At 43.7% G+C, this 19,876-nt stretch overlaps 4 protein-coding genes across 6 annotated transcripts; 1 reads left to right on the top strand and 3 right to left on the bottom strand.

The window, feature by feature from the left end:
• Window positions 1-204: 204 nt before the first annotated feature.
• Window positions 205-8,488, bottom strand: LOC105189481 (alpha-N-acetylgalactosaminidase). 3 transcript variants are annotated; one of them, XM_011151599.3, is made up of 8 exons: window positions 8,372-8,488; window positions 2,235-2,396; window positions 1,968-2,142; window positions 1,612-1,786; window positions 1,418-1,512; window positions 938-1,297; window positions 575-739; window positions 205-498 (listed from the first exon to the last, which is right to left on the bottom strand). In XM_011151599.3, the coding sequence occupies exons 2-8, from the start codon at window positions 2,393-2,395 to the stop codon at window positions 319-321; spliced, it is 1,311 nt and encodes a 436-aa protein (XP_011149901.1). In that variant the 5' UTR covers window position 2,396; window positions 8,372-8,488; the 3' UTR covers window positions 205-318. The 3 variants fall into 3 exon arrangements, with proteins under 3 accessions (XP_011149901.1, XP_011149895.1, XP_025160441.1); XM_011151593.3 differs by lacking the exon at window positions 8,372-8,488 and adding an exon at window positions 2,894-3,095; XM_025304656.1 differs by lacking the exon at window positions 8,372-8,488 and adding an exon at window positions 2,609-2,887.
• A 594-nt stretch (window positions 8,489-9,082) lies between these two features.
• Mp20 (muscle-specific protein 20 transgelin) lies at window positions 9,083-11,151 on the bottom strand. Its single transcript, XM_011151584.2, has 4 exons — window positions 11,005-11,151; window positions 10,415-10,626; window positions 10,218-10,338; window positions 9,083-9,769 (listed from the first exon to the last, which is right to left on the bottom strand). The coding sequence occupies exons 1-4, from the start codon at window positions 11,032-11,034 to the stop codon at window positions 9,578-9,580; spliced, it is 555 nt and encodes a 184-aa protein (XP_011149886.1). The 5' UTR covers window positions 11,035-11,151; the 3' UTR covers window positions 9,083-9,577.
• Window positions 11,152-11,204: 53 nt separating this feature from the next.
• Window positions 11,205-16,884, bottom strand: LOC105189695 (WEB family protein At5g16730, chloroplastic-like). The gene is made up of 14 exons (XM_025304638.1): window positions 16,864-16,884; window positions 16,298-16,495; window positions 16,031-16,197; window positions 15,775-15,950; window positions 15,638-15,692; window positions 15,435-15,561; window positions 15,193-15,320; window positions 14,987-15,113; window positions 14,767-14,909; window positions 14,597-14,708; window positions 14,213-14,515; window positions 13,753-14,151; window positions 13,508-13,627; window positions 11,205-13,218 (listed from the first exon to the last, which is right to left on the bottom strand). Exons 1-14 carry the CDS (start codon window positions 16,882-16,884, stop codon window positions 13,141-13,143), a joined length of 2,154 nt encoding a protein of 717 aa, XP_025160423.1. The 3' UTR covers window positions 11,205-13,140.
• Window positions 16,867-19,374, top strand: APC7 (anaphase-promoting complex subunit 7). The gene is made up of 5 exons (XM_011151572.2): window positions 16,867-16,929; window positions 17,146-17,986; window positions 18,045-18,459; window positions 18,520-18,794; window positions 18,877-19,374. The coding sequence occupies exons 2-5, from the start codon at window positions 17,190-17,192 to the stop codon at window positions 19,097-19,099; spliced, it is 1,710 nt and encodes a 569-aa protein (XP_011149874.1). The 5' UTR covers window positions 16,867-16,929; window positions 17,146-17,189; the 3' UTR covers window positions 19,100-19,374.
• Window positions 19,375-19,876: the final 502 nt, after the last annotated feature.

Here is a 19,876-nt window from a genome sequence, read left to right as displayed (position 1 = left end):
AATGTGCTTGCGGTATTCTCACGCGTCGTCATGACGCGTTGTAAAGCGCAAAGATACCCGAGAGTGTGGATGTCAAGTACACGTGTATACATATGATGTGCAAATACAGAGTGCTTGTGAAACGTCGACTCTGACGTCTGTCATGGCATTTTAATAACTCCGGCGACGGCGCTAGAGAGTCGCGGGAATGGACGGCTGAGAGAGTAAAGTTTAAAAAATTCTTTATTTCCTATTTCCTTCCTTATAATAATACGTTAATGTAAGGCGCGACACAATTGGAGGGTGCCGATAGAAAATCGGTAATACTTAGACGTAAGGTCATTTGAACGAGTTTTGTCTAACTTTGAACACCTGATTTAAGGGCGCGTACGACGAGTAGCGAAAGACATCATCTACAGTCAGGTTGCATCGCAGTATTACCACACCCGACGGGTTCACCTTGACCTTGATCTTGGTCTGCGGCGTCAGTATGCCGTAATCCACGTCTTCGTACAGATCCTGCAAAGCATAACGATTGCGATAGACCGTGACATTCTTGTCGCAGACTGCCTGTTCACTTCTCGCTGGTACGAACCTCCACGCGGTAACCGCCGGGATATTGAAGACCCAACTCTTTCAGCGTGACAGACACGTCGGACGGTGTGCCGTCCGTTCGCCTGTTGACGAACGCGATCGCGTACGAGTAGTAGTTTTGGTAAACGGGAGTGATGGGCCTCGCCCAGATCTCAATGCCCTTGTGCTACAATTGTGAATCATCGATGGGTTACACACCGCGCGAGATGCATCGCGATGACCTCAAGCGAACAATTACTATAACGACGTGTCAGAATCGTACCCGTTAATATCGCGCTTCAATCGATTCCAAATGAGAACGTATCATACATCGTCAGTATCATACTCGCGGGAAACCGATATAATCATGATTAGCATCACTCACTTTGTATATCCGTCGACCTTGAATACCCAGCGGATCTTGGTCCACGGCAATGATCTTCTTGTTCTGCAGAATGGCTTTGTATTCTGGTCTGATTGTTCTGAGATCGACGGACATCAGCAACGGCGCTGCCAGTATGGCCCAGAGTGCCATTTGCGTTTTACTTTGTTCGTAACTCAGTCCGAAGTTGCCGATAATCAACATGTCTGGATCATTCCAGTGGCCAGGACCGGCATTAGGCACGATCGCGTCCTGATTGTTACCATAATAATCGATGATGCTCTCCACACTGGCCCAGGAATCCTGGATGTCGTCAAAGTTGCGCCAAAGATTGCAATGCTCTATTATAGCAGTGTAATTTGGCTGAAAGTATAACGAAGGTGAAAAGTGGCATCAAAGAGACATAAATCGAACAAATTACATTTAGTACTAGAACTACTAGAACCATTATTATCAGAAAAAATTACAACAAATTACACTCACCTGCATACCAGCATAAATTTGATAAACTGGCCAACTACAGGAATACACCATAGACTTTCCAGTTTGATTCAGGTGAAATCCAAACTCGGGATATCCTTTGAATGAGAGTATCATACTTTTAGATACCGCTAGATCATTTGGTCAAAAAGAAGAAAAGAAAACTGGATTGATTATTCACGAAAACATAATCATACCTCTGTCCATATCAGAAGGATGTGAATAGCATCCATCTAATTTCACATAATCCACATCCCAAGATGCAAATGTGGCAGCATCAGTTTCTAGATAACCCAGTACACCTGGATATCCAGCACAGGTGTAATTACCATAATCTTCATAGATACCAAATTTGAGTCCTTTTGAATGCACCTGGATAAAACAGCATTTTTAATGGAGTATTGTACAAATGTAGAAAAAAAAAAACAGATAATAATATAAAAAACTGAGAAACAAATTAAGTACAGAACACAATGAACTTGTGCACCCAACACTTTCCAAAAGAAAAGACTGGTGAAATCGAGTATTTTAGGGGCAAATAATAGTGAATTACATAATCTGCCAGATTTCTCATGCCATATGGGAATCGCTGTCTGTCTGGCACAAGCTGTCCATTAAAGTCTCTATCCTTCTCCAACCAACAGTCATCCACATTAATATAATTATATCCTACTGCGGCATATCCTTCAGCTACTACTATATCCGCCATGGTCTTGAAGAGCCGATCACTGTAAAAGCACAGGGAACCAAGCACTGTAACTCTTTGTGCACTCACACTTGACATCAACTATCTACAGCATCCAGACTGCTGGCTGCTCACCTTATGCAATTGTCCGGATCGTTTTTGCAGTCGGTATTACATCTGAATCGTTCCCACGCCAACCAGCCCATAGGGGGTGTTCTGGCCAAGCCATTCTCCAACGTCGAGACCAGGCTGGCCAGGGACAAGAGGGCACAAAAGGTCCACAGGTTGCGCGGCATTCTGCAGGAAGGGAACAAGACTATCTCTGCTCAGTGAGTCGGACACGACGAGGCTACCAGGCCGGCAGCATAGTCCGGAGCGTGAGGAGTGGAGCGAGATATTCCCGTGACAGGACAGCCGACGAGGAGGAGGAGGAGGAGGTCATCAGGAGAGCGATATCAGGAGGAGTGATGCGAACGCGGACGCGTAATGACGAGGCGCGCCTAACGTACTGATCTGATATAAGAGGCAGGCGCCTTCGCTCGCCCGCTCGCCGCCGTGCGAGTACTTTCACTCAATGCCCCATTTCATTTTTACGCGCGATCACCGTCGCTGACTCGCAGCGTAGCGCTCCACGCCGCGGCCCGCGCCTGCCTCCGCGCGCGCGTCACGGCGCGCCGGACGACACGTCGCGGAGCGGTGCACAGCACAGGTGTGCGACTCCTCGTCGGAACTCGAGTTTGACATGGTCGGCGGCTTCGTTTACATAGCGGCTGAGGGTCTACTTGACAACACACCTCGACAGATACCACGTCCACATGAGTAGCGTGAAACCGACTTGACGATGCTCGACGCTTGTAACATAACCGTTCACAGGATGTGCGACAACAATCGTTACAACCTTCGGAATTATCAAGTCGGCTTTACGTTGATCGTGTAAACGTGGACTAGGATATCTGCACTAAAGGTGATGCCAAAGTGCGGTTTTATGGTCTGTTCTTTGTAGCTGCACTGCTGAACTGGTGCAATAAGCTAGAGTGAGAGAACCTATATTTGTCTCGCTTTAACTTATTGCACCAGTTCAACGGTGCAGCTACAAAGAACAGACCATTAGACTGCATGTCAACATACTCGGTGTCAGCCAAATGGAGCGCGCAAGCGCGAAATAGAGAAGCGCGCACTAGCCAGCGCCATCTGATCTTCTTTCTCATTTCCTCTTTCTCTTTCTTTTTCCAAAAGTATTGCGAGATTTCGATCGTGAATAAAGATCAAATTTATCACAAAATATGCGTTGTCGGTGTGTGTGTTTTTAATGTAATGTATACATTAAGCAAAATATGCATGTAGCAATATTTATAGCTTTTCGAACAATAGAATCTTTTCTATTCATAATCTCATGGTAAATATTTAAATTAAACTGACCGACTTCCGATGGTTTCATCTTGGCACAGTTCCTAAATTGTCAAAGTTCCTAAATAATATACAAAAAGCATATTATTTTAGTCATTGTTAATTGTTTATCAGAAAGCTATTAACAGTAACTCATTGTCGTTTATTGTTTGTTAGAAAGTTATTAATAAAAGAACTGAGATATGTATAAAGTTAATAAAAGTGAATAAATAGATTGCTCTTTATATTGCTTAGTAAAAATACCATCGCACGCGCGCGTACTTGCTTCACACAGCTATACGCACAGGGAAAGGGTTCCTACCCCTCTGCCTGCACTCTCACCCCAAAAGAGCTAATCCTACATAGCTTAACCCTCTATAACGCCATATTGACTCTGACGTCACATACTGATGCATCGATATTCTTAACTTCAATTATGTATTCATATATAGATATTGTATATTCCCATTGCAACTTCAAAGCTACAAATCGTTTTTTATAATATAGTCTTTGAAAATTGTAAATTAATTGTTAATTTATATCTGGAGGTTAATACCTGTCAGTTTCACGCTATATAAATTCTTTTATACTGTCAACATATATATTTACATTTCGTGTCAACACACTTTGTCTATTATTTTTTATGTACTATTTTTGCATACGCTGCAGATCATTCTTTAGCATTAATAAGTTACTTAAAATTGTAATGTAGATTTAGCTAGAATCAGTTATTTTTCTTTTTTATATCGCACATATGTATACTGTTTGTAGCGTCATTTTCGAGGAACTTATATGCTGTCAAAGATATATGTGCAATTTATGAAATTTTTTTTCCTATTTATGAAATCAATAATTTTTTAACAAATAATGAGAAACAATTCCATCAGTAGCTTGCTAGCAGAAATGCAAGAAATACAGAATCTGAAAGACAGAGCAGACAACAAAAACCGAGCAGGATCTCTGCCGTTCCAGTGTGTTTAAATGTATTTAAACATACTGCAGATCCTGTTTGCTTTCTGCTGCCAATTTGCTGTCAGATTCAACAGACTCTCGACAAAACGTGAACCGAACGCGGACACGAATGTCTATAGATCTGTTGACAGTGTTGACACTTCGTAATCGAATCTGTCGTTAACCTGCCGACAAACTGCTAACAGATAAGTTGCTTACTGAGATGGTGAGTTAACATAAATATTTATTCAAATATCTGTAACAAAGGCAAGTCCAAAAGTACCTGTGAAAGAATTGAAAAGAGCTGTCTCTGAATAAGATTATTGCTTCTTGCTTTTTTTATAAATTAAATTTCTTACGACGCTGTAGAAAATTTTTTTAAACCAAATGTTATAAAAATATTACATAACTTTGTTATTTAATAATATCGTCACCAATTTTGAGTATCAATAACGTTTTCAAGTATAAAGCTAAGTATCGAGTATTAAAGAAAAATAGTATTTTCGGTTAATATATGAAAAAGAGAAAGAGAAAAAGAAAGTAAGAGATAGTACCAGAGGGCGTTGGTGTACTATATGATGAACTTCACCATATCGTGCAGACTTCGCTTCAAACAGCCAATCGACAGAATTATCCTATCGTATATACCGTGCTAACGTACAGAATGCAAATTACATTTTTCCGAAGGTTGCTGGAAGACATCAAACAAGGATTATTGCCCGACCTTCGCATTTTAAAATGATGCTTCAAGGTTCGTCGTTCAAACGCAGACAAACAGGCAAGTATAAATATTCAGCCTGAAGACGAGATTTAAGATCTATCGTAAAAACAAATGTCTATGTCGCGCGAAGATACAGAATTAACCTTTTCTTCTTCGTCCATGCGTCAAGCTTGTTACCGTTTCAATCTGTACCGACGCCGACTCTCGGGTTGTTACTAATAAAAACGAAAGCATCCTAGAAGAAGAATAGTGGTGGAAGGGCGGAGACGTGGTGTGCGTTAAGAGAGCGAGAGGAGACGAGCGAGACGACGAGATCAGACGCGAGTGATTCGGAAGAGAAGAAAGGAGACAGCTGGAAGATCGTGGGTGGGAGACACACGAACGTCGTGAATCGCAAGCGACCAGTGATACAGGATGCTTCAAAAGCCACCAATTTCTCTTCTCCGAAAGCGTGCATTTAAATCACCCATCGTCAGGAGGACTCGAGTCGCGGTAGCTCTATATCGTTGTTATTTTTAACGCTACCGTGTTATTACGTTTAATCGCGAGTGCAATGTTGCTAAATTATTATCATTATCATCTCCGTCACTAAGACCGTTACTATATACGACACAAATTATTTCCGCATAGCGCGGGCGGCACGTCATGTCGCGCGACTCGAGAAAGTAGCCAAATAGATACGGACTGGTGCGCATGCTTCTTCTCTACACGCTGTAGTGCTGTATGAAAGAAAAAAGGAGAAACAGAAGCAGGAAGTAAGAGAGAATAAAGAAAAGCAAAGAGAAACAACAGACAGAATGTGTCGATGTATCTTTGCTGAAAAAGTGAGCCAACTGCTATGGTCATTGCGATACGTCGAGTGCGTTCGAGGAGTCACTACAGCTCTGCTTAGCATTGCAAATTGTTCACGGAGCCGGGTGATAGCGCTAACGAACGTTATCATGACACCATTAATGATAGCATTGTGTGTCATATCGTTTAATCGCTATCAATTCTTTGTCCCTTTCGGTGCATTAATAGCATTAGCGTCTGTAAGCTTTGTGAGTGCCTAAAATACTAACACCTGAATTGCACGTCACACACACGCACACACACACACACACACGCGCGCGCGCACGCACACACACACATACACACTGTATGCGACTGCATTTGAATGGTACCTACGTCGTATTTATTATCTTACTATTTACGTGCGTAATTAACAGTCCCGTGGGAGCAAAGCTTCGAGATGCTGAGAGAGGATTTTAAACTGCAACTCTCATCAACTAGTGCTTTTAAAGCACAAACCGATAAGTTAAAAGGCCGTTGAGTGAGTACAACGGCGGTGACGCATGATGCTAATTTTACGCTATTTCATTACTTTTCATGGAATTTGTTATCGCTATCGCGCTCCGCGAACAGTTTTGGCCGCATTTGTGTTGGCGGCGCTAATAGTGTCTCCCTCAACGCATCCGTCGTCGACGGCGTTTTTCACACTGACATGAAAAAAACAACCGCTGTGGCATTCTTTTATTTACGTAAGCGTCTCCCTATCACGCGAGAGATCTCACCGGCAGAGAAGAGCGGCAGAAGATCGATCGATCATATCTGCATACACTTGATCGTTGAACGATGCTTACATTCGCACGAATACGTAGGGTTGCACGAATGAGTCGGGAGTCATGAGTTACGATTAAAGATTTAATTACCGACCGTCTTGTAAAGTGAATCGCGCATTATCAGAGATGAACTGGTATTCGAGTACCGTATCGGATACTGTTGACGCATTTGGATACAATGTAGCCGGCGAAAGGACGGCGTTGTCGGAGATAATTAAGGCGCGCAATTCATTGTATTCTCGTGGCTTGATTTTCTCAGGCACCGCAGGTGCCTGTTTAGCGTAATATCTTATCGCGGTAATTACGCAAATGTACCAAGTCCCAAAGTCTTGACAATGATTCCGTTCAAGTTTCTAAATCTTTGTATCTGTAAATCTTGAAGTTGCGTACCGGCCGAGAGGAGAGTATCAATTTTGGTGATATCTATTCATACTACTCACTCATTTCTGATAATTTGTAGCACCGATACCGATATCGCGCATCGATGCAATAATATGTAGAACTGTTTATGTCCCGTATCTTGTGACAGTCGTAATCATAAACAAAAGGCTCATTCGTTACTTCACACATAAAATACGATATTGCACACAAGCTACGCGTATCTTATCAAGCGCGCTAAATCGATTCAACTTGCATCGATTAAAATCGCATCGATTAAGCTTGTATCAGCGATCAATAATCTCCGCTGAAAAATTAGTTGTGAAAAAAAAAAGAAATACACGCTGCACCTGTCTCCCTCGCATTTCTTCGCCGAGGGAGATAAGCAGGAGCGTAGCTTCTCGCCTTCTAATTTCCCCCTCCCGCTTCGCCCGCTTAGAATGGAGAGTTTGATTTCTTACACGCTCGCGTCTCTCCCTCCCAACCCGCTCGCACTTCTGCTCTCTACTCCGAGAGGAAAAAGAAGAGAAAAAAAAAACAGACAAACACGAGAAGAAAGAAAAATAGGGAAACGGGACACGATCGCAGCTGTAATGACACCGAAATTAGCCGTGTCCTAATCGCGAGAGAGCTCCCGCGTTAGAGCCGCATTAGAAAGAGCGCGGTCGCGGAGTCGGCGGGTCGAGGTCGATATGAAATAATTCCATCGGTTTGCGTTCTAAACTATCGTAACCCTGGCATGATCCACATCCACGCTCTATTCGTCTCGCGGAATTGCCGACTAGTCCCGGCACGATAACGTCGCACGCTCGCGCGATTTGCATCCGATGTATCGTTTATACGCGCGTTTCCGCGGGAGAAATCGACATCGGCAAGGTGGAGAGAACGATACCGATTGGCTCGGCCAGCGAGGAAAACATTCCCCGTTCGAGTTTCGTCTGGGCCATGTGGTTTCTAATCCACCAGACGTTTCCGGGTCCTTCGCAAAGTCGAGAGCGAGGAGAATTCGAGAGAACACAGAGCAGAGATCGCTCTCGGAAAGCGCGCGCGCTTTTCCATCTTCTTTCATCGTGGACAATGGAAACTGTAGCTTGTGGGTTAAATGGCGGGCGCAAGCGTGCGTATAATAGATCTCACGCGTTGCTGAACAATTATTCGTCGTGCGAAAAATTGTGCGCTCTGCGATCAATCCCCGCACGTGGTGTCGAACGCCGAGAGAAATAATAACAACGTACCTGTTTTTCCGTCCGATGAGGCCCGCGTGCGAATGTATTCTTCCACCCTGTGCGTATCACAACGTCTTATATACAACTTACAAGGTGTGCTCGATTAAAATAAATATGTCCGCATGTTTGTACTTGACTTTGGATTACACCGCGGTTTTGTTTGCGTATTCTGGTAACTTCAGACGCGGCGTTATCAGATAATAGTCCGTATCTTCACCGATAATGTTTATGTCTTCAAGTGCTGACATACATACATATGTATATATATATTTTTTTTTTTCTAATAGCGCGTAAAAAGAGTGCATGTTATACCGGCAAAGGTGACTCCGCTGCGAAACGGAGCGAGGCGTAGCGAATTTTAATGAGCCGCTCGCTGTGCGAGATCTAAAATTATGTACGTCGATGAGAATGCTGCGAGCGGCAGCATCTCGCGGATTTTGGATGGGCGATATGAAGCATCGTTTCGGGTATCAATAGAACTCTCGCGGCGTACTCTCCTGCGTACCGGCACGACTTAACTTGGCACGATTCCAATTGCACGCAATTTTGCATCGTGCGCGCCGCGTTTTATTTTCGACGTCTCCAGCGTGAAGCCGAAGCGAGATCACTTTCGCAACCATAAATGGCGATTGCTGAAGAATGGCGAGTGACCGATGGGTCGGCCGCGGCTGGACGGAAACGTAAGCGTTGATGAAGGAAAAGAAAGCTCAACAGCACTCATTTCGGATGGATAGAACTTTATTGAAAATTCTCCGAGCAACAGTTTATTTTTCGAAGCACGTATCTACCGCTGCAACAGCTTGGCGTGATTGTGCGAAGATAGGTGAAACAAATAACGATAACGCTCAATTACAAAAATTAATTTATCGCTCAATCAGCGACGACCAATGTCGCCGGGTACGTTGAACTAGCGACAGATGTATCTTAGGCGATTTTTACAAAGGGACAGTAATTTATCATTACGGTAGATATCCGTCGAGATGTCGAATGCGACGGGGTGGATCAATAAGTGACCAACTATTTATCGTTTAATTACAAAAAGTAAAGTATACATATGCGTTTGTGTACATAAAAAAGTACGCGACTTTAGCTCTAAGGAGTGGGAAGGTGGAGAGAGCGAGCGAGTGGGGAAAGAGGGAGAGGAAGAGAAGAGAGAGAGAGAGAGAGGGGGGGAGAGGGAGAGAGAGAGAGTCTGCCGTTACACTGAACTTTGATTTACTTTCCAAGCAGGATTTTACGAGTCGCGCCAAGACTTTGACCGGCCTGGGTCGCACCCTTGTTAGAACCCGCCTGCAAACCGATCACCGACTCGCCAGCGCGCAATTGTTCCTCAGTGAATTCACGTTTGCACTCCTCCGACGGCTTAGGTCCCAGGTAGGGTCCTTTCCATTCGGGATGCTTGTAGGTCTAAGCGAACAGAGATTAATGGCGATGATTAACTCCACTGATATTATTGTATCGGTTCGGATATCATCATCATCGCGCGCTTCGTAGAGACAACAAATATGCGAAATTACCACAGAGAGGTCGACGATAACGACACCCTAGTCAGAACCACAATGTTGATTCGACGTCGATGAGAGTTGAATTAAGGTTGATTCAACGTTTCGTCGACCACTACGACATCAATCAGAGTCGAATCAACGTTGCGGTTCTGACTGGGACGAAAAGGGTCAATGAGAGCGAGGGTCGTAGGTGTCAGCACGCGTGTATCAGCAACAAGATCCAACGATTTCACAGACGTGACTGAATATCCCGTCTCGAGCTTTCGTTGGTCCTTTCTTACTCCCGGCCGCGAGTTTTTTCTTATCTCTTATCTAATAATTGCAAGCTATGATACTATGAGAACACGTACCGTTCTGCCGAGGGCGAACAGCGTCGTCACTACTTGCGCGATGTCTTTCTTCTCCCACAAGTCGACCGTCTGGAAAACATCAACGTCGTCCACCCCGTAGTCCTTGAGGGCTTTTTGGAACCTGCAACGTGCTCGATGTAGCTGCTGTGCAGTGAGTGAGTACCTCGATATGATCTTTGCCGCGAACCATTACTCACAAGTTGATATTCTCCATCATCTTGAACTGTCCGCCGCTGGAGTTGATTTTCGGCACCGACCCGGGCAAGATCTTGTTCATGAGGTGGCACAGGACCTGGCCGTCCTTAAGCACATCTTCGAAGGTCTCGCCGGGAGGGAATTTCTTACCAAGGATCGACTCGATCCATTCCTGCGCCTCCTTCTCCTGCTCGGGGTTGCGCTTCGCCGCGATCTGCGAAGAGAAACGCCGGCTTAAAATTTAGACTCTAAGGTCGCGAGGTTCGATCTAATCTCGTGCGCCAGCATGAAAACTGGAGGTCCGCGGGGTGTACTTGGTGAATCTCGGGGAAAAATCAACGGCCTGGCGCGACTCGGAGTAGCCTGGATCGTCCGGAGGAGATGTTTCTAACGACACGTTTTTCTCTCTTTTCTTTTTGCCCTTTCAAGCGTGCGTTTCTACATTAAAAACGGTGAGATTTCTTTTCTCGCCGCTGGGGAGTCCAGGGAGATAACTCGGAAAATCACTGTGCGACGCGCGTGACCGTAAACGGCTCGGAACGCTTGCACCGGGACGACGAAGCGCGGTTACACTGCCGAAATATATATATACCTTAGCGCGCACTTGACGTTCTAGAGCCATCCTTGTGATATTTTGGAAAAGACTGAAGTGCCGCGGCTCCTAGTCGCAGCTTTTTATATGCTCGCGTGGACCGCGCACCCACCGCGACCAAGTCGGGGGAGAAGTCTGTCCAACAACGTAAGAGAGTATAGGGTGTCCCAAGAGACGGCAGGAGGAGAATCTCGCCCAGGCGAAGAGGTACTTGACGATTCCTCATCGTTTTGTCCGCCACGTGTCCTGTCTGATGGGTCCTGAAAACTTCATCGACCATTCATCCCGTACTCTTTCCCGCATGTTCACTTGCGCAACGTCCGACTTATTTTTCCTCCACGCTGCGCGGCTATGGGACACCCAGTATGAAGCGACGTAAGCGTACGTGATTTCACGCGTTTCGGGATTCTAATATTAGCGGCTTATTCAGTTAAACGAGAAATAGGTTTTCCGAAATTCGCGGCAAGACGCAGCTGCTGTGAAAATTGGACAGTTTAATAATGATCGCAGCGTCTGGTAAATAAGCCGCAACAAGATTCGCATGAGTGTGGGCCGCGCGCGGTTTTAATCCTGACACTTCTTGAGTATCGCGATGAATCCACCCGTCTTCTCGCTAAGCTTCAATCGAGCCGTTCGTCTCGTGCGTAGCGATTAATAGTGGTTAATCGTCCGGAACTTTTCACTTCCTCGCAGCCTTGATCTCACGCAAGATGCAGCGGTCGTGAAGTTTCACGCGACGGAAGGTCAATTCGTCATCCGATTTATACTTATGGAATGTCCGTTTATTTTGTAACCTCCAAGTATTCGAAAATTTGAGAAAACCCGCGACTCCTCTCCGTCGAGCAAAAATCTTGCTCTTCAATCAGTAAGATGTAATCAGTCGACGCAATTAACACGAACGACACACCGCTTTGAGGTATTTCCAATTCCCTCGGTTTACGCAACGAAAAGCTGATTGCCTGGACATTGACCAGTGCGAAAAGGACAAACATCGTTCCTTTGATTATTTATGCTCTCACGGATACGCAAAGCTGATGCTGAATTACCTGAATTGTACGCTCGCTCTCAAAGACGGAAATGTCAGATTAAGGATCATCTGATCCGCTCAAATGGGACAATTCGCGCTGACCTAGTCTGATTAGAGGCTGAGATGCGAACACACGAGGCCGTATCGGTGTAGGGCATAGGCAACGTGTCGAGGTCCTGAGTCAGAAAGAAAAAAATGGAAAAAAAAAACGGCCGCCCTCGTGGAAAGTGGGGCGTGCTACTTTTAAATAGTTCTCTGTCATACGGCTCGGGTTATTATTGCGCGATCCAGATTTCGCGGCTGATACCACCTCGCACGAACGCGAGATAGACTGAAAGTCTAGCGGAGGAGACAATTTTTCAGACATCCTTGCAGACAAAAGTCCGTAGATATAATAACTGAAGATACCGTCGCTGATTTATGAGACGCGAGGATTTATGGTTTTAAAGAGAACAGAGGTCCGTGCCAAATGAATCTTCTCTCGCGGAGCGAGCAACTGGAGGAAAGAGTCGCGACATATGCAACGTATAAGAGAGATGTATTTTTACACGGGCGAGAGACTGGTTCTCGTAAGGTTTACAAAAAGGAAGAAACAAGTAACGCGTACGAAACGTTCCAGCCGCGAGGATGACGAAATCCGCGATTCCATTACCGCGTTGCGTAATTTGAGTTTCGTGTCGATTCAAAGGGGATCATTTATTGGCTGGATGGCGGACCGGTGAATCACGTTTAAATTTAAGCGTTCTGCGCGCTCTCTTCCACCAGCTATATACAATCTTGTCTTCATCGTGTCGAAGGTGCGTGGGTGTTTTTTCGAGAGCGCTGACGCTGACTACGCTCCGTGTTCACGGCGCATTTTAAATGCAGCTACCCACTCCTCCCGATATCGATCTTGTGTTTACGCTGGATATGCCGGAACCTTTGACTCTTTTGTTTTCTTCTACTCGCGACTGCAAATTATCTTGCCTCGTTGCTATCGTTTTCTAAACTGATAAGTTTCTAACAGATACTTGGAACGAAGAGAAAAAAAGCGAGAAAAGATATGAAACATTAAACGATAACGACGTCGATGTTCATTCATGAACATATTCTTCGCTTCCTCATGAAATCTATCGTCGTTTCAAATAAGTACGCAGCTGACGCGATTTGAAGAACTTCTTTCCCGCTGACGTAACTTCCTTCTCTTGCTGAAACAGAAAACAAAAATAAGTCAACAAAACGCTTCCATCTGTTATAACTGTTTCAGCGCGATATCTATTAGCGGAGAATGAGAGGACGAATAAGATTATGCATTAAAAACTCGTGTATTTGCTCTCACTTTCACTACTTCAATACCCCGCCAACTCTCGCGAGAGACTTCATTACGCTATTATCCTCTTTTATTCATATTTCACTTTTGCCGTGCTCTCTTTAAGTTCACTTAATTTACGAGTTATGTTATTCTCTCGCTAATGGCATGTGAACGTACTTACGTACCTCCTTTGGACTTTCCCTCTCTATCGAGTACGTCCGATTCCGGCGCTGCGATAATGACCTGCCGTACTCGTTATCGCCGAGATCCGAGATCTGTGATCCGAGATTCATAGATGTAGAAACCTAAAAGTGGAGGGATTCACAGAGATAATTCATAAGTGCGTCCAGAGAGATCCTGCATCGTTCATTTCGTATTCCGCGAAACATTCGATAATCGACGATTGCTATCATCTTCGCCGTTCACTTACGTTGCTTTGATCGGCTTCGAGCATTTCCATAATCTCTGGCTCGGAACGCAACGCAAATTCGCTCTTGGCCTCTGTCTGCTTCTTATCCTTTAGGAAGTTCTTTTTGGATTCCTGAATATTCATCTGCATCGCATCTGTGGCTTCTTTCAGCTTGTTCTGAAGATTCTCGTTACGTTCCATAGTAAATTGATAGTTACTCTTTAGGCTGATGTTCTCCTCTCTCATTTCTGTTAACGACGTTTTTAATGCGCTATTCTCCTGCGTGATATTATTACTTGTTTCGTTCAGACGCTCTATAGTCTTCCTTAATTCCAGCAAACGTGCTTCGTAGCTGTTCGTCAAGGCCGACACTTCTTCTGCGTGCTTGGCTCGAGTGTTCTCGTGCAAAATCTCTGCGTTCTGGAAAGTTGGAACATCAGTCGTGTGAATTTTATGTTAATATACGATTCGCATTCGTTACCTTAGTCCACATGTCCTCACGCTCAGCAACTTCCTCCTTCTTCTTCTGAAGAACCTTCAATTTGTGTTGAAGTTCAATGTTAATAAGCTCATTGGCAGACTTGGCGCTTTTCAGAGCTTCTTGCATCTCGGAATTTTGCATTTCTGCGGCGTGTAAGTCTTTCTTCACACCCGACAGCTTGCTCTCGAGATTTTTGGAGTAATCCCTCTCGTTGGTTAAATTTTTCTCTATTCTGTTTATGTCATTGACAAAGCTGGTCTCCCTTTGTTTCATCGCGTTTAATACCCCTTCCAAGCTTTGAATCTAAAAGATAACCCATGTTAGACAAGTAAACAAAAGCTCAAAATTTTGATGAAAGAAAAAAAATGCTTGCATCAAACTCACTCTTTCCGTCTTTGTATGCGATTCCTTCTCCCACATGTTTTGCTTTTCCTCCAAAGCTTTATACTTGTCACTCGCCTCCTTGTTACTCGTCATTAGCGTCTCGATTTGATTCCTACACGATAAAAATTAAAACTCGCTTTCATAAATATCTCATCGATTCGAATACTCACTTATACGTGGAATTTTCTTTCTGGAGCTTCGAAATAAGCGTATCCTTTTGCACGACTGCCTCCGCAGCGTTGCTGTTATCTTGCTTCAGTATGCTTAACTGCGATTGCAAACTCTCACAATCAGATAGAAATTGTTGTTGCTCCTATGAAAAAAAATGAAACATTACAGTTAAACTGTGAGATTAAAACATTCTGGAGTTCCCCTCTCCCAATGTATTACTTCAATCAATTTTTTCTTCTCTTCGGCATATGCGCTGATTAAAGTATTCTTCTGCATGTAAAATTCATTATTAGCATTTTCTAATTGTTTCCGCAGTTTACTCTGTTCCGTTAACGCTGCTTGAGTCCTGAAAGAAAAAAGAAGAAATATTCAGATATTACGTAGCATAGCTCGTGCGATTTATTGCATTTGGCGCGAAGACTCACTTCTCTTCTTGTAGCAGTAATTTATTCTGCAGTTGTGTTGCGGACTTCGTGATGTCGCATTTTTCATTCTCGATAATTTGCAGCCGCGACTGCAAATTTTCATATTCGAGTAGCAACCGCTGCTGCTCCTAAATTAGAAAAGAGGGAGAGCAGCGAGTCAAAATATGAGAAAAAAAATATATATAGCATACAGAAAAAAAAAACACAAGGCTGCTTCGAATAAAATGGCTGATCTAACGAACTTTGACGAGCTTCAACTTCTCCTCGGCGTGCACATTCGCCAATTTATTCTTCTGCGATTGCAGTTCGCAAACGGAGTCCTCCAATTGTTTCCGCAACTTATTCTGTTCTATCGTCGCTTCCTGAAATCTGATTCCCGAAACGACTTTGAGAGTATCGTTACGTGTCTGTATAAATATCGAATTATTGTCGTGCGTGTTATTACCTTTTTTCTTGCAGCTGGGATTCGTTTTCGAATTGCGCGATATCTTTCTGCAGATCTACGATTATAGGAATGATTATCACGAGAAGGAATTTCGAATTAGAAAGTTTTGAAACAATTCGGAAGTTCAAAAGTCATGCCTTTCAACATTGTATTGCTCGACTGCAGCTTCTGAATGTTTTCCTGTTGCTTCAGGATCACATTGTCGTAAAGGTTGGATAAATTAGCACGGTGCTGTTGGAAGCTCGCGAGGCTTTCGCTGATGTAATTGAAGTAATCTGCGATAGTGTCGATGGATTCCCAAGTGGCGTTCAGCCTATCAATGGTGTCAAAGGGTAAATTAGGTCGTACGGCAAGTCATGGGGTTACGTTGAGGTAGGAAATAAAAAGGATTACTTTATTTGAATCTCTTCCTTATTACGCATCTCCATTTCCAAGGCCGAAGACAGAGAGATTTCCGCCTTCTGGCTCTGCTTTAGTTTCCGTTGTAAGACTTGGATGCTGCGTTCCTGGTTTTGCAAAACCTGCTTGCTCTCTTGTGAGTTTGAGTTTTCAGCCACTCGCTATTTTTACAGATCACAATTTGTGTGAGCGAAGCAGACGTTGAAGGAGACATTTCGCGGAAACTTACATCGTACTCACCGTCTGACTTTCTGCAGGTACATTTTCCGTTTGGTGCAATACGATGTTTGTTCCTGTCCTCTTCATCCATTGTCCGATCAACGTGTCGATAAATTGTCCGCCACTTGATGTGCTTGGATGGGTTTTTTCAGTATCTGCGAATTTCCCGCGAAGATTATAATAGCACGATGCTATGTCACAAAAACAGATAGGACTTACTCTCTTGCATTTTTTAACGTTCTTTCGAGGTACGGATTATTGCCGTTCGTTCGTCGACGAGGATTCTATTCCATTCTGTTTAAAGATGGGACGTATTATTGTAAAAATGGGGATATCAATTGACAGACAATTTCAAGTCAATTCGATTGTCGCGGGCACTTGCCTATCTACAAAAATTAATTCACAATCAACAAATAACTCACAAATTAGAACATCACATTCGCAGAAATGACGCAAAATATTTGCAGTTATATCAATACAATATTGTACATATAAAATAATATAAAATATGTTATATTACAAAAAGATAAAAATAGCAACATTTTATATTTGGCGCGTATGTAACATATTGTAATGCCCTCTATCGAATTATCATTCAAACATTTTACGTCAATAACTTCAAGCAGCATAATAATCTTTTAGGTTATATCAGCTGGTGTTTTATTAAAACCGAGGTGAGTAGTTTTCATAGAACCTGCTCGTTAATGTAGCTCTATATCTTTAACCGATCTATATGAATTTCGAATATAATGCAAGCAGGAGGAACTATGTGAACAAATCTAGAGGAACTATAAATTTTAGAAAACTCGTCAAACTCATGCTTCTTTGTCATATCTTAAGATTTTAGAAATTTCAAGTTTCTCATACTTTTCTTCTGGTTATTATTACAGTTCATTAGCGACTCTCAGTAAAATCTATCAAAGGAAGACCAACCATGTCAGGGTTATTTGAACAGATCAAATTGCTGTACGATCAATCATTGTACTCCAATGTGATCTCCCTAACAAACCTAGTGCTTTCCCTTAGCGAGCACAATGCCGAGCTATTTCCCGGCTACAACAAGTTCCATGTGTATGTCTATTATGCAGATGCTCATTTTCACTTGGGCAAATATCGCAGGGCAGAGACCCTTTATAAGAAAGCTCTACAGTTCCGTAAATGTTTACTCAAGTCAAAGGGCACAGGAAAGCCCCTGTTGGATAGACAGAAAGATCTGCCATCAGATGTCAATGTCAAATATCAGATTCATTTGTGCTTAGTGAAGTCTAAGAACCCACAGGAAGCACTACAAGTGTTACAAAGTATACCTGGCAAACAACGTACTGCCAAGGTAAACATGGCTTTGGCCAAAATGTTCCACGAGCAAGGAATGGAACGGTCTGCTATCACTACGTATAAAGAAGTTCTAAAGGAGTGTCCATTGGCTTTGGAGGCAGCTGAAGGACTTCTCTCCTTAGGTGTAAAGGGTACAGAAGTTAACTCTCTGATTGTCAGCTCTGGTTCAATGAACTTGGAATGGTTAAACTCATGGATTAAGGCACATGCTCATATTCATAATAGAGAATATGCACATGCTGTATCAACGTTGAGATCATTGGACAATGTTTTACTCAGAGATAATTTCAACCTATTGACAATCATGGGAGAATGTTATTATTATGCTGGCGATGATAAAAATGCTCTATTATGCTTGAGACGCGCCCGGGGTTTTGAGCCAGATATAACAAAAGGGTAAGCATTAAGAATTTAAGAATATATCAAAGAATAGTATGTTCATATCTCTCCGCAGGGTGGATGTATATGCTGCTGTGCTATACAATATGCAGCATTACAAGGATTTAGAACGGTTAATACCACAAATTACTGCCAACAACGAATGCACCAGTGAGATTTATGTGGCTATGGCGTACTCTCTGTATGCAGCAAGGAAATTCAGTAGAGCTCATACTCTCACCGCTCAGGCATTCAATCTGAATTCCAACGACATAGAAGCCACCATATTACGTGGCAACATCCTCATCGAGCAGAAAAAGTACCAGGACGCGTTGTTCTTCTTCAGGCACGCGGTGCAGCTGAAACCTTACAGATTCGAGCCACATAAGGGCCTGGTGGACTGTCTAGTTGGGATGCATCGGTTGAGGGAAGCATTGAATATCGCCAGCAGCTCTTGCAAACAGCTAGGACATACTGCCAGAGTCCTGACAGTAAGTTTCAAATTTCGGAACGTCGTTCTGAAAATGTTAAATATCGCTTTCTTCTTACAGTTGTACGCGTCCGTGCTAATGAAGGACCCTGTGTCTGTGGGTAAGGCCAAGAATCTTCTTCAGAAGGCGTTAACTCAAGATGAAGTTTACCTAACCGCGGTGTTTTATCTCGCGGAGATATACGAGCAAGAGATGAATTTCGAAGCAGCCATCAAATTACTCGAGAGACAAGTGGAGATCCAGTCCACCTGTAGGCTTCATCAAACCTTGGGAGACTTGTGGGCCAGAGTGCACAATGAGGAGAAAGCTTTGGATCATTATGCCATAGCTTTGAAGTATACCATCTGCTTCTACAATTTCATTTATCTGTACTGTGAATCTAGATGCAACTTTTATACTTTTCGTTTCCGCTTCCAGCTTAGATCCGAGCAACAGAAAAGCTTTGGAAGGAATGCATAGACTTGACAATTCCTCCAGTAAACTCGACTCTGCTTACTATATGTCTGTCGGTGAAGAGCAAGCTGATACGAGTTACGACGTCGGCGACGGTTTGCCGGACACGGACAACGACGAGGCGCCCGAAGAAAGCGAGACTGAAGCCATTTGGTCGGATATGGACTTGGAAGCAAACAGCCAGTAGTTATCCCTATCCTTGTTCATATACAGGGTGTCTCAGAACTTTGGCACACGGGCTTCGTAAGGACATAGAGCTAAGTGAGAGGAACAAAAGAGTCCTCCAGACCAAAAGAGAACCAAAAGAGGCCATAATGTGAAAATCGTAATAGTTTTTTTAATTATAACAGCGCAAAGTTAGGTGTTTTCCACGCCCAGCGCGGCCTATAGCCGCTTCGCTGCAAGTTGTGTGCGTAGGGGCTGAGCGATAACGCGGCTCGCGCTGACCATCGCGCGGCGTCAAAGCGCCAAGACGCCAACGTGACAGTCAGCGCGAGACGCGTTATCGCTCAGCCTCTACACACAGCTTGCCGCGGAGCGTCTATAGGCCGCGATGGGCGTGGAAAACACCAAACTTTACGCGGTTATTACTAAAAAACTATTACGATTTTCACATTATGGTAGAGGACTTTTTGTTCCTCTCACTTAGCTCTATGGTCTTAGTCCCTATGGAGCCCGTGTCCCAAAGCTCTGAGACACTCTGTATAACAGCCAGTAGTCATCACTACCTAATAATCAGTGATGAGTCAGTAAAGAGAAAACTCTCTGGAATCTCTCGGCTTCTATATTAATCAGCTGTGACCAATTTTTTGAGAAAGATCTTGGGAGAGAATGTCATACGTGAAACCGATTATGATGTTTGCATTTAGAGCGTTTACTTTAAATGCGAAAAAACGGGAGAGCTTCAATTCGGCACAGCACGATTGGACAACCGGCACAAAGTTTCATCTAGTGAATTATTAAA

The sequence above is a fragment of the Harpegnathos saltator genome, unplaced genomic scaffold, assembly GCF_003227715.2.
Source record: "Harpegnathos saltator strain DR-91 unplaced genomic scaffold, Hsal_v8.6 scaffold63, whole genome shotgun sequence".
Lineage (NCBI taxonomy): Eukaryota > Metazoa > Arthropoda > Insecta > Hymenoptera > Formicidae > Harpegnathos > Harpegnathos saltator.
Note: the sequence above shows the minus strand (reverse complement) of the source record. Positions and strands in the feature narration are given on the sequence as shown.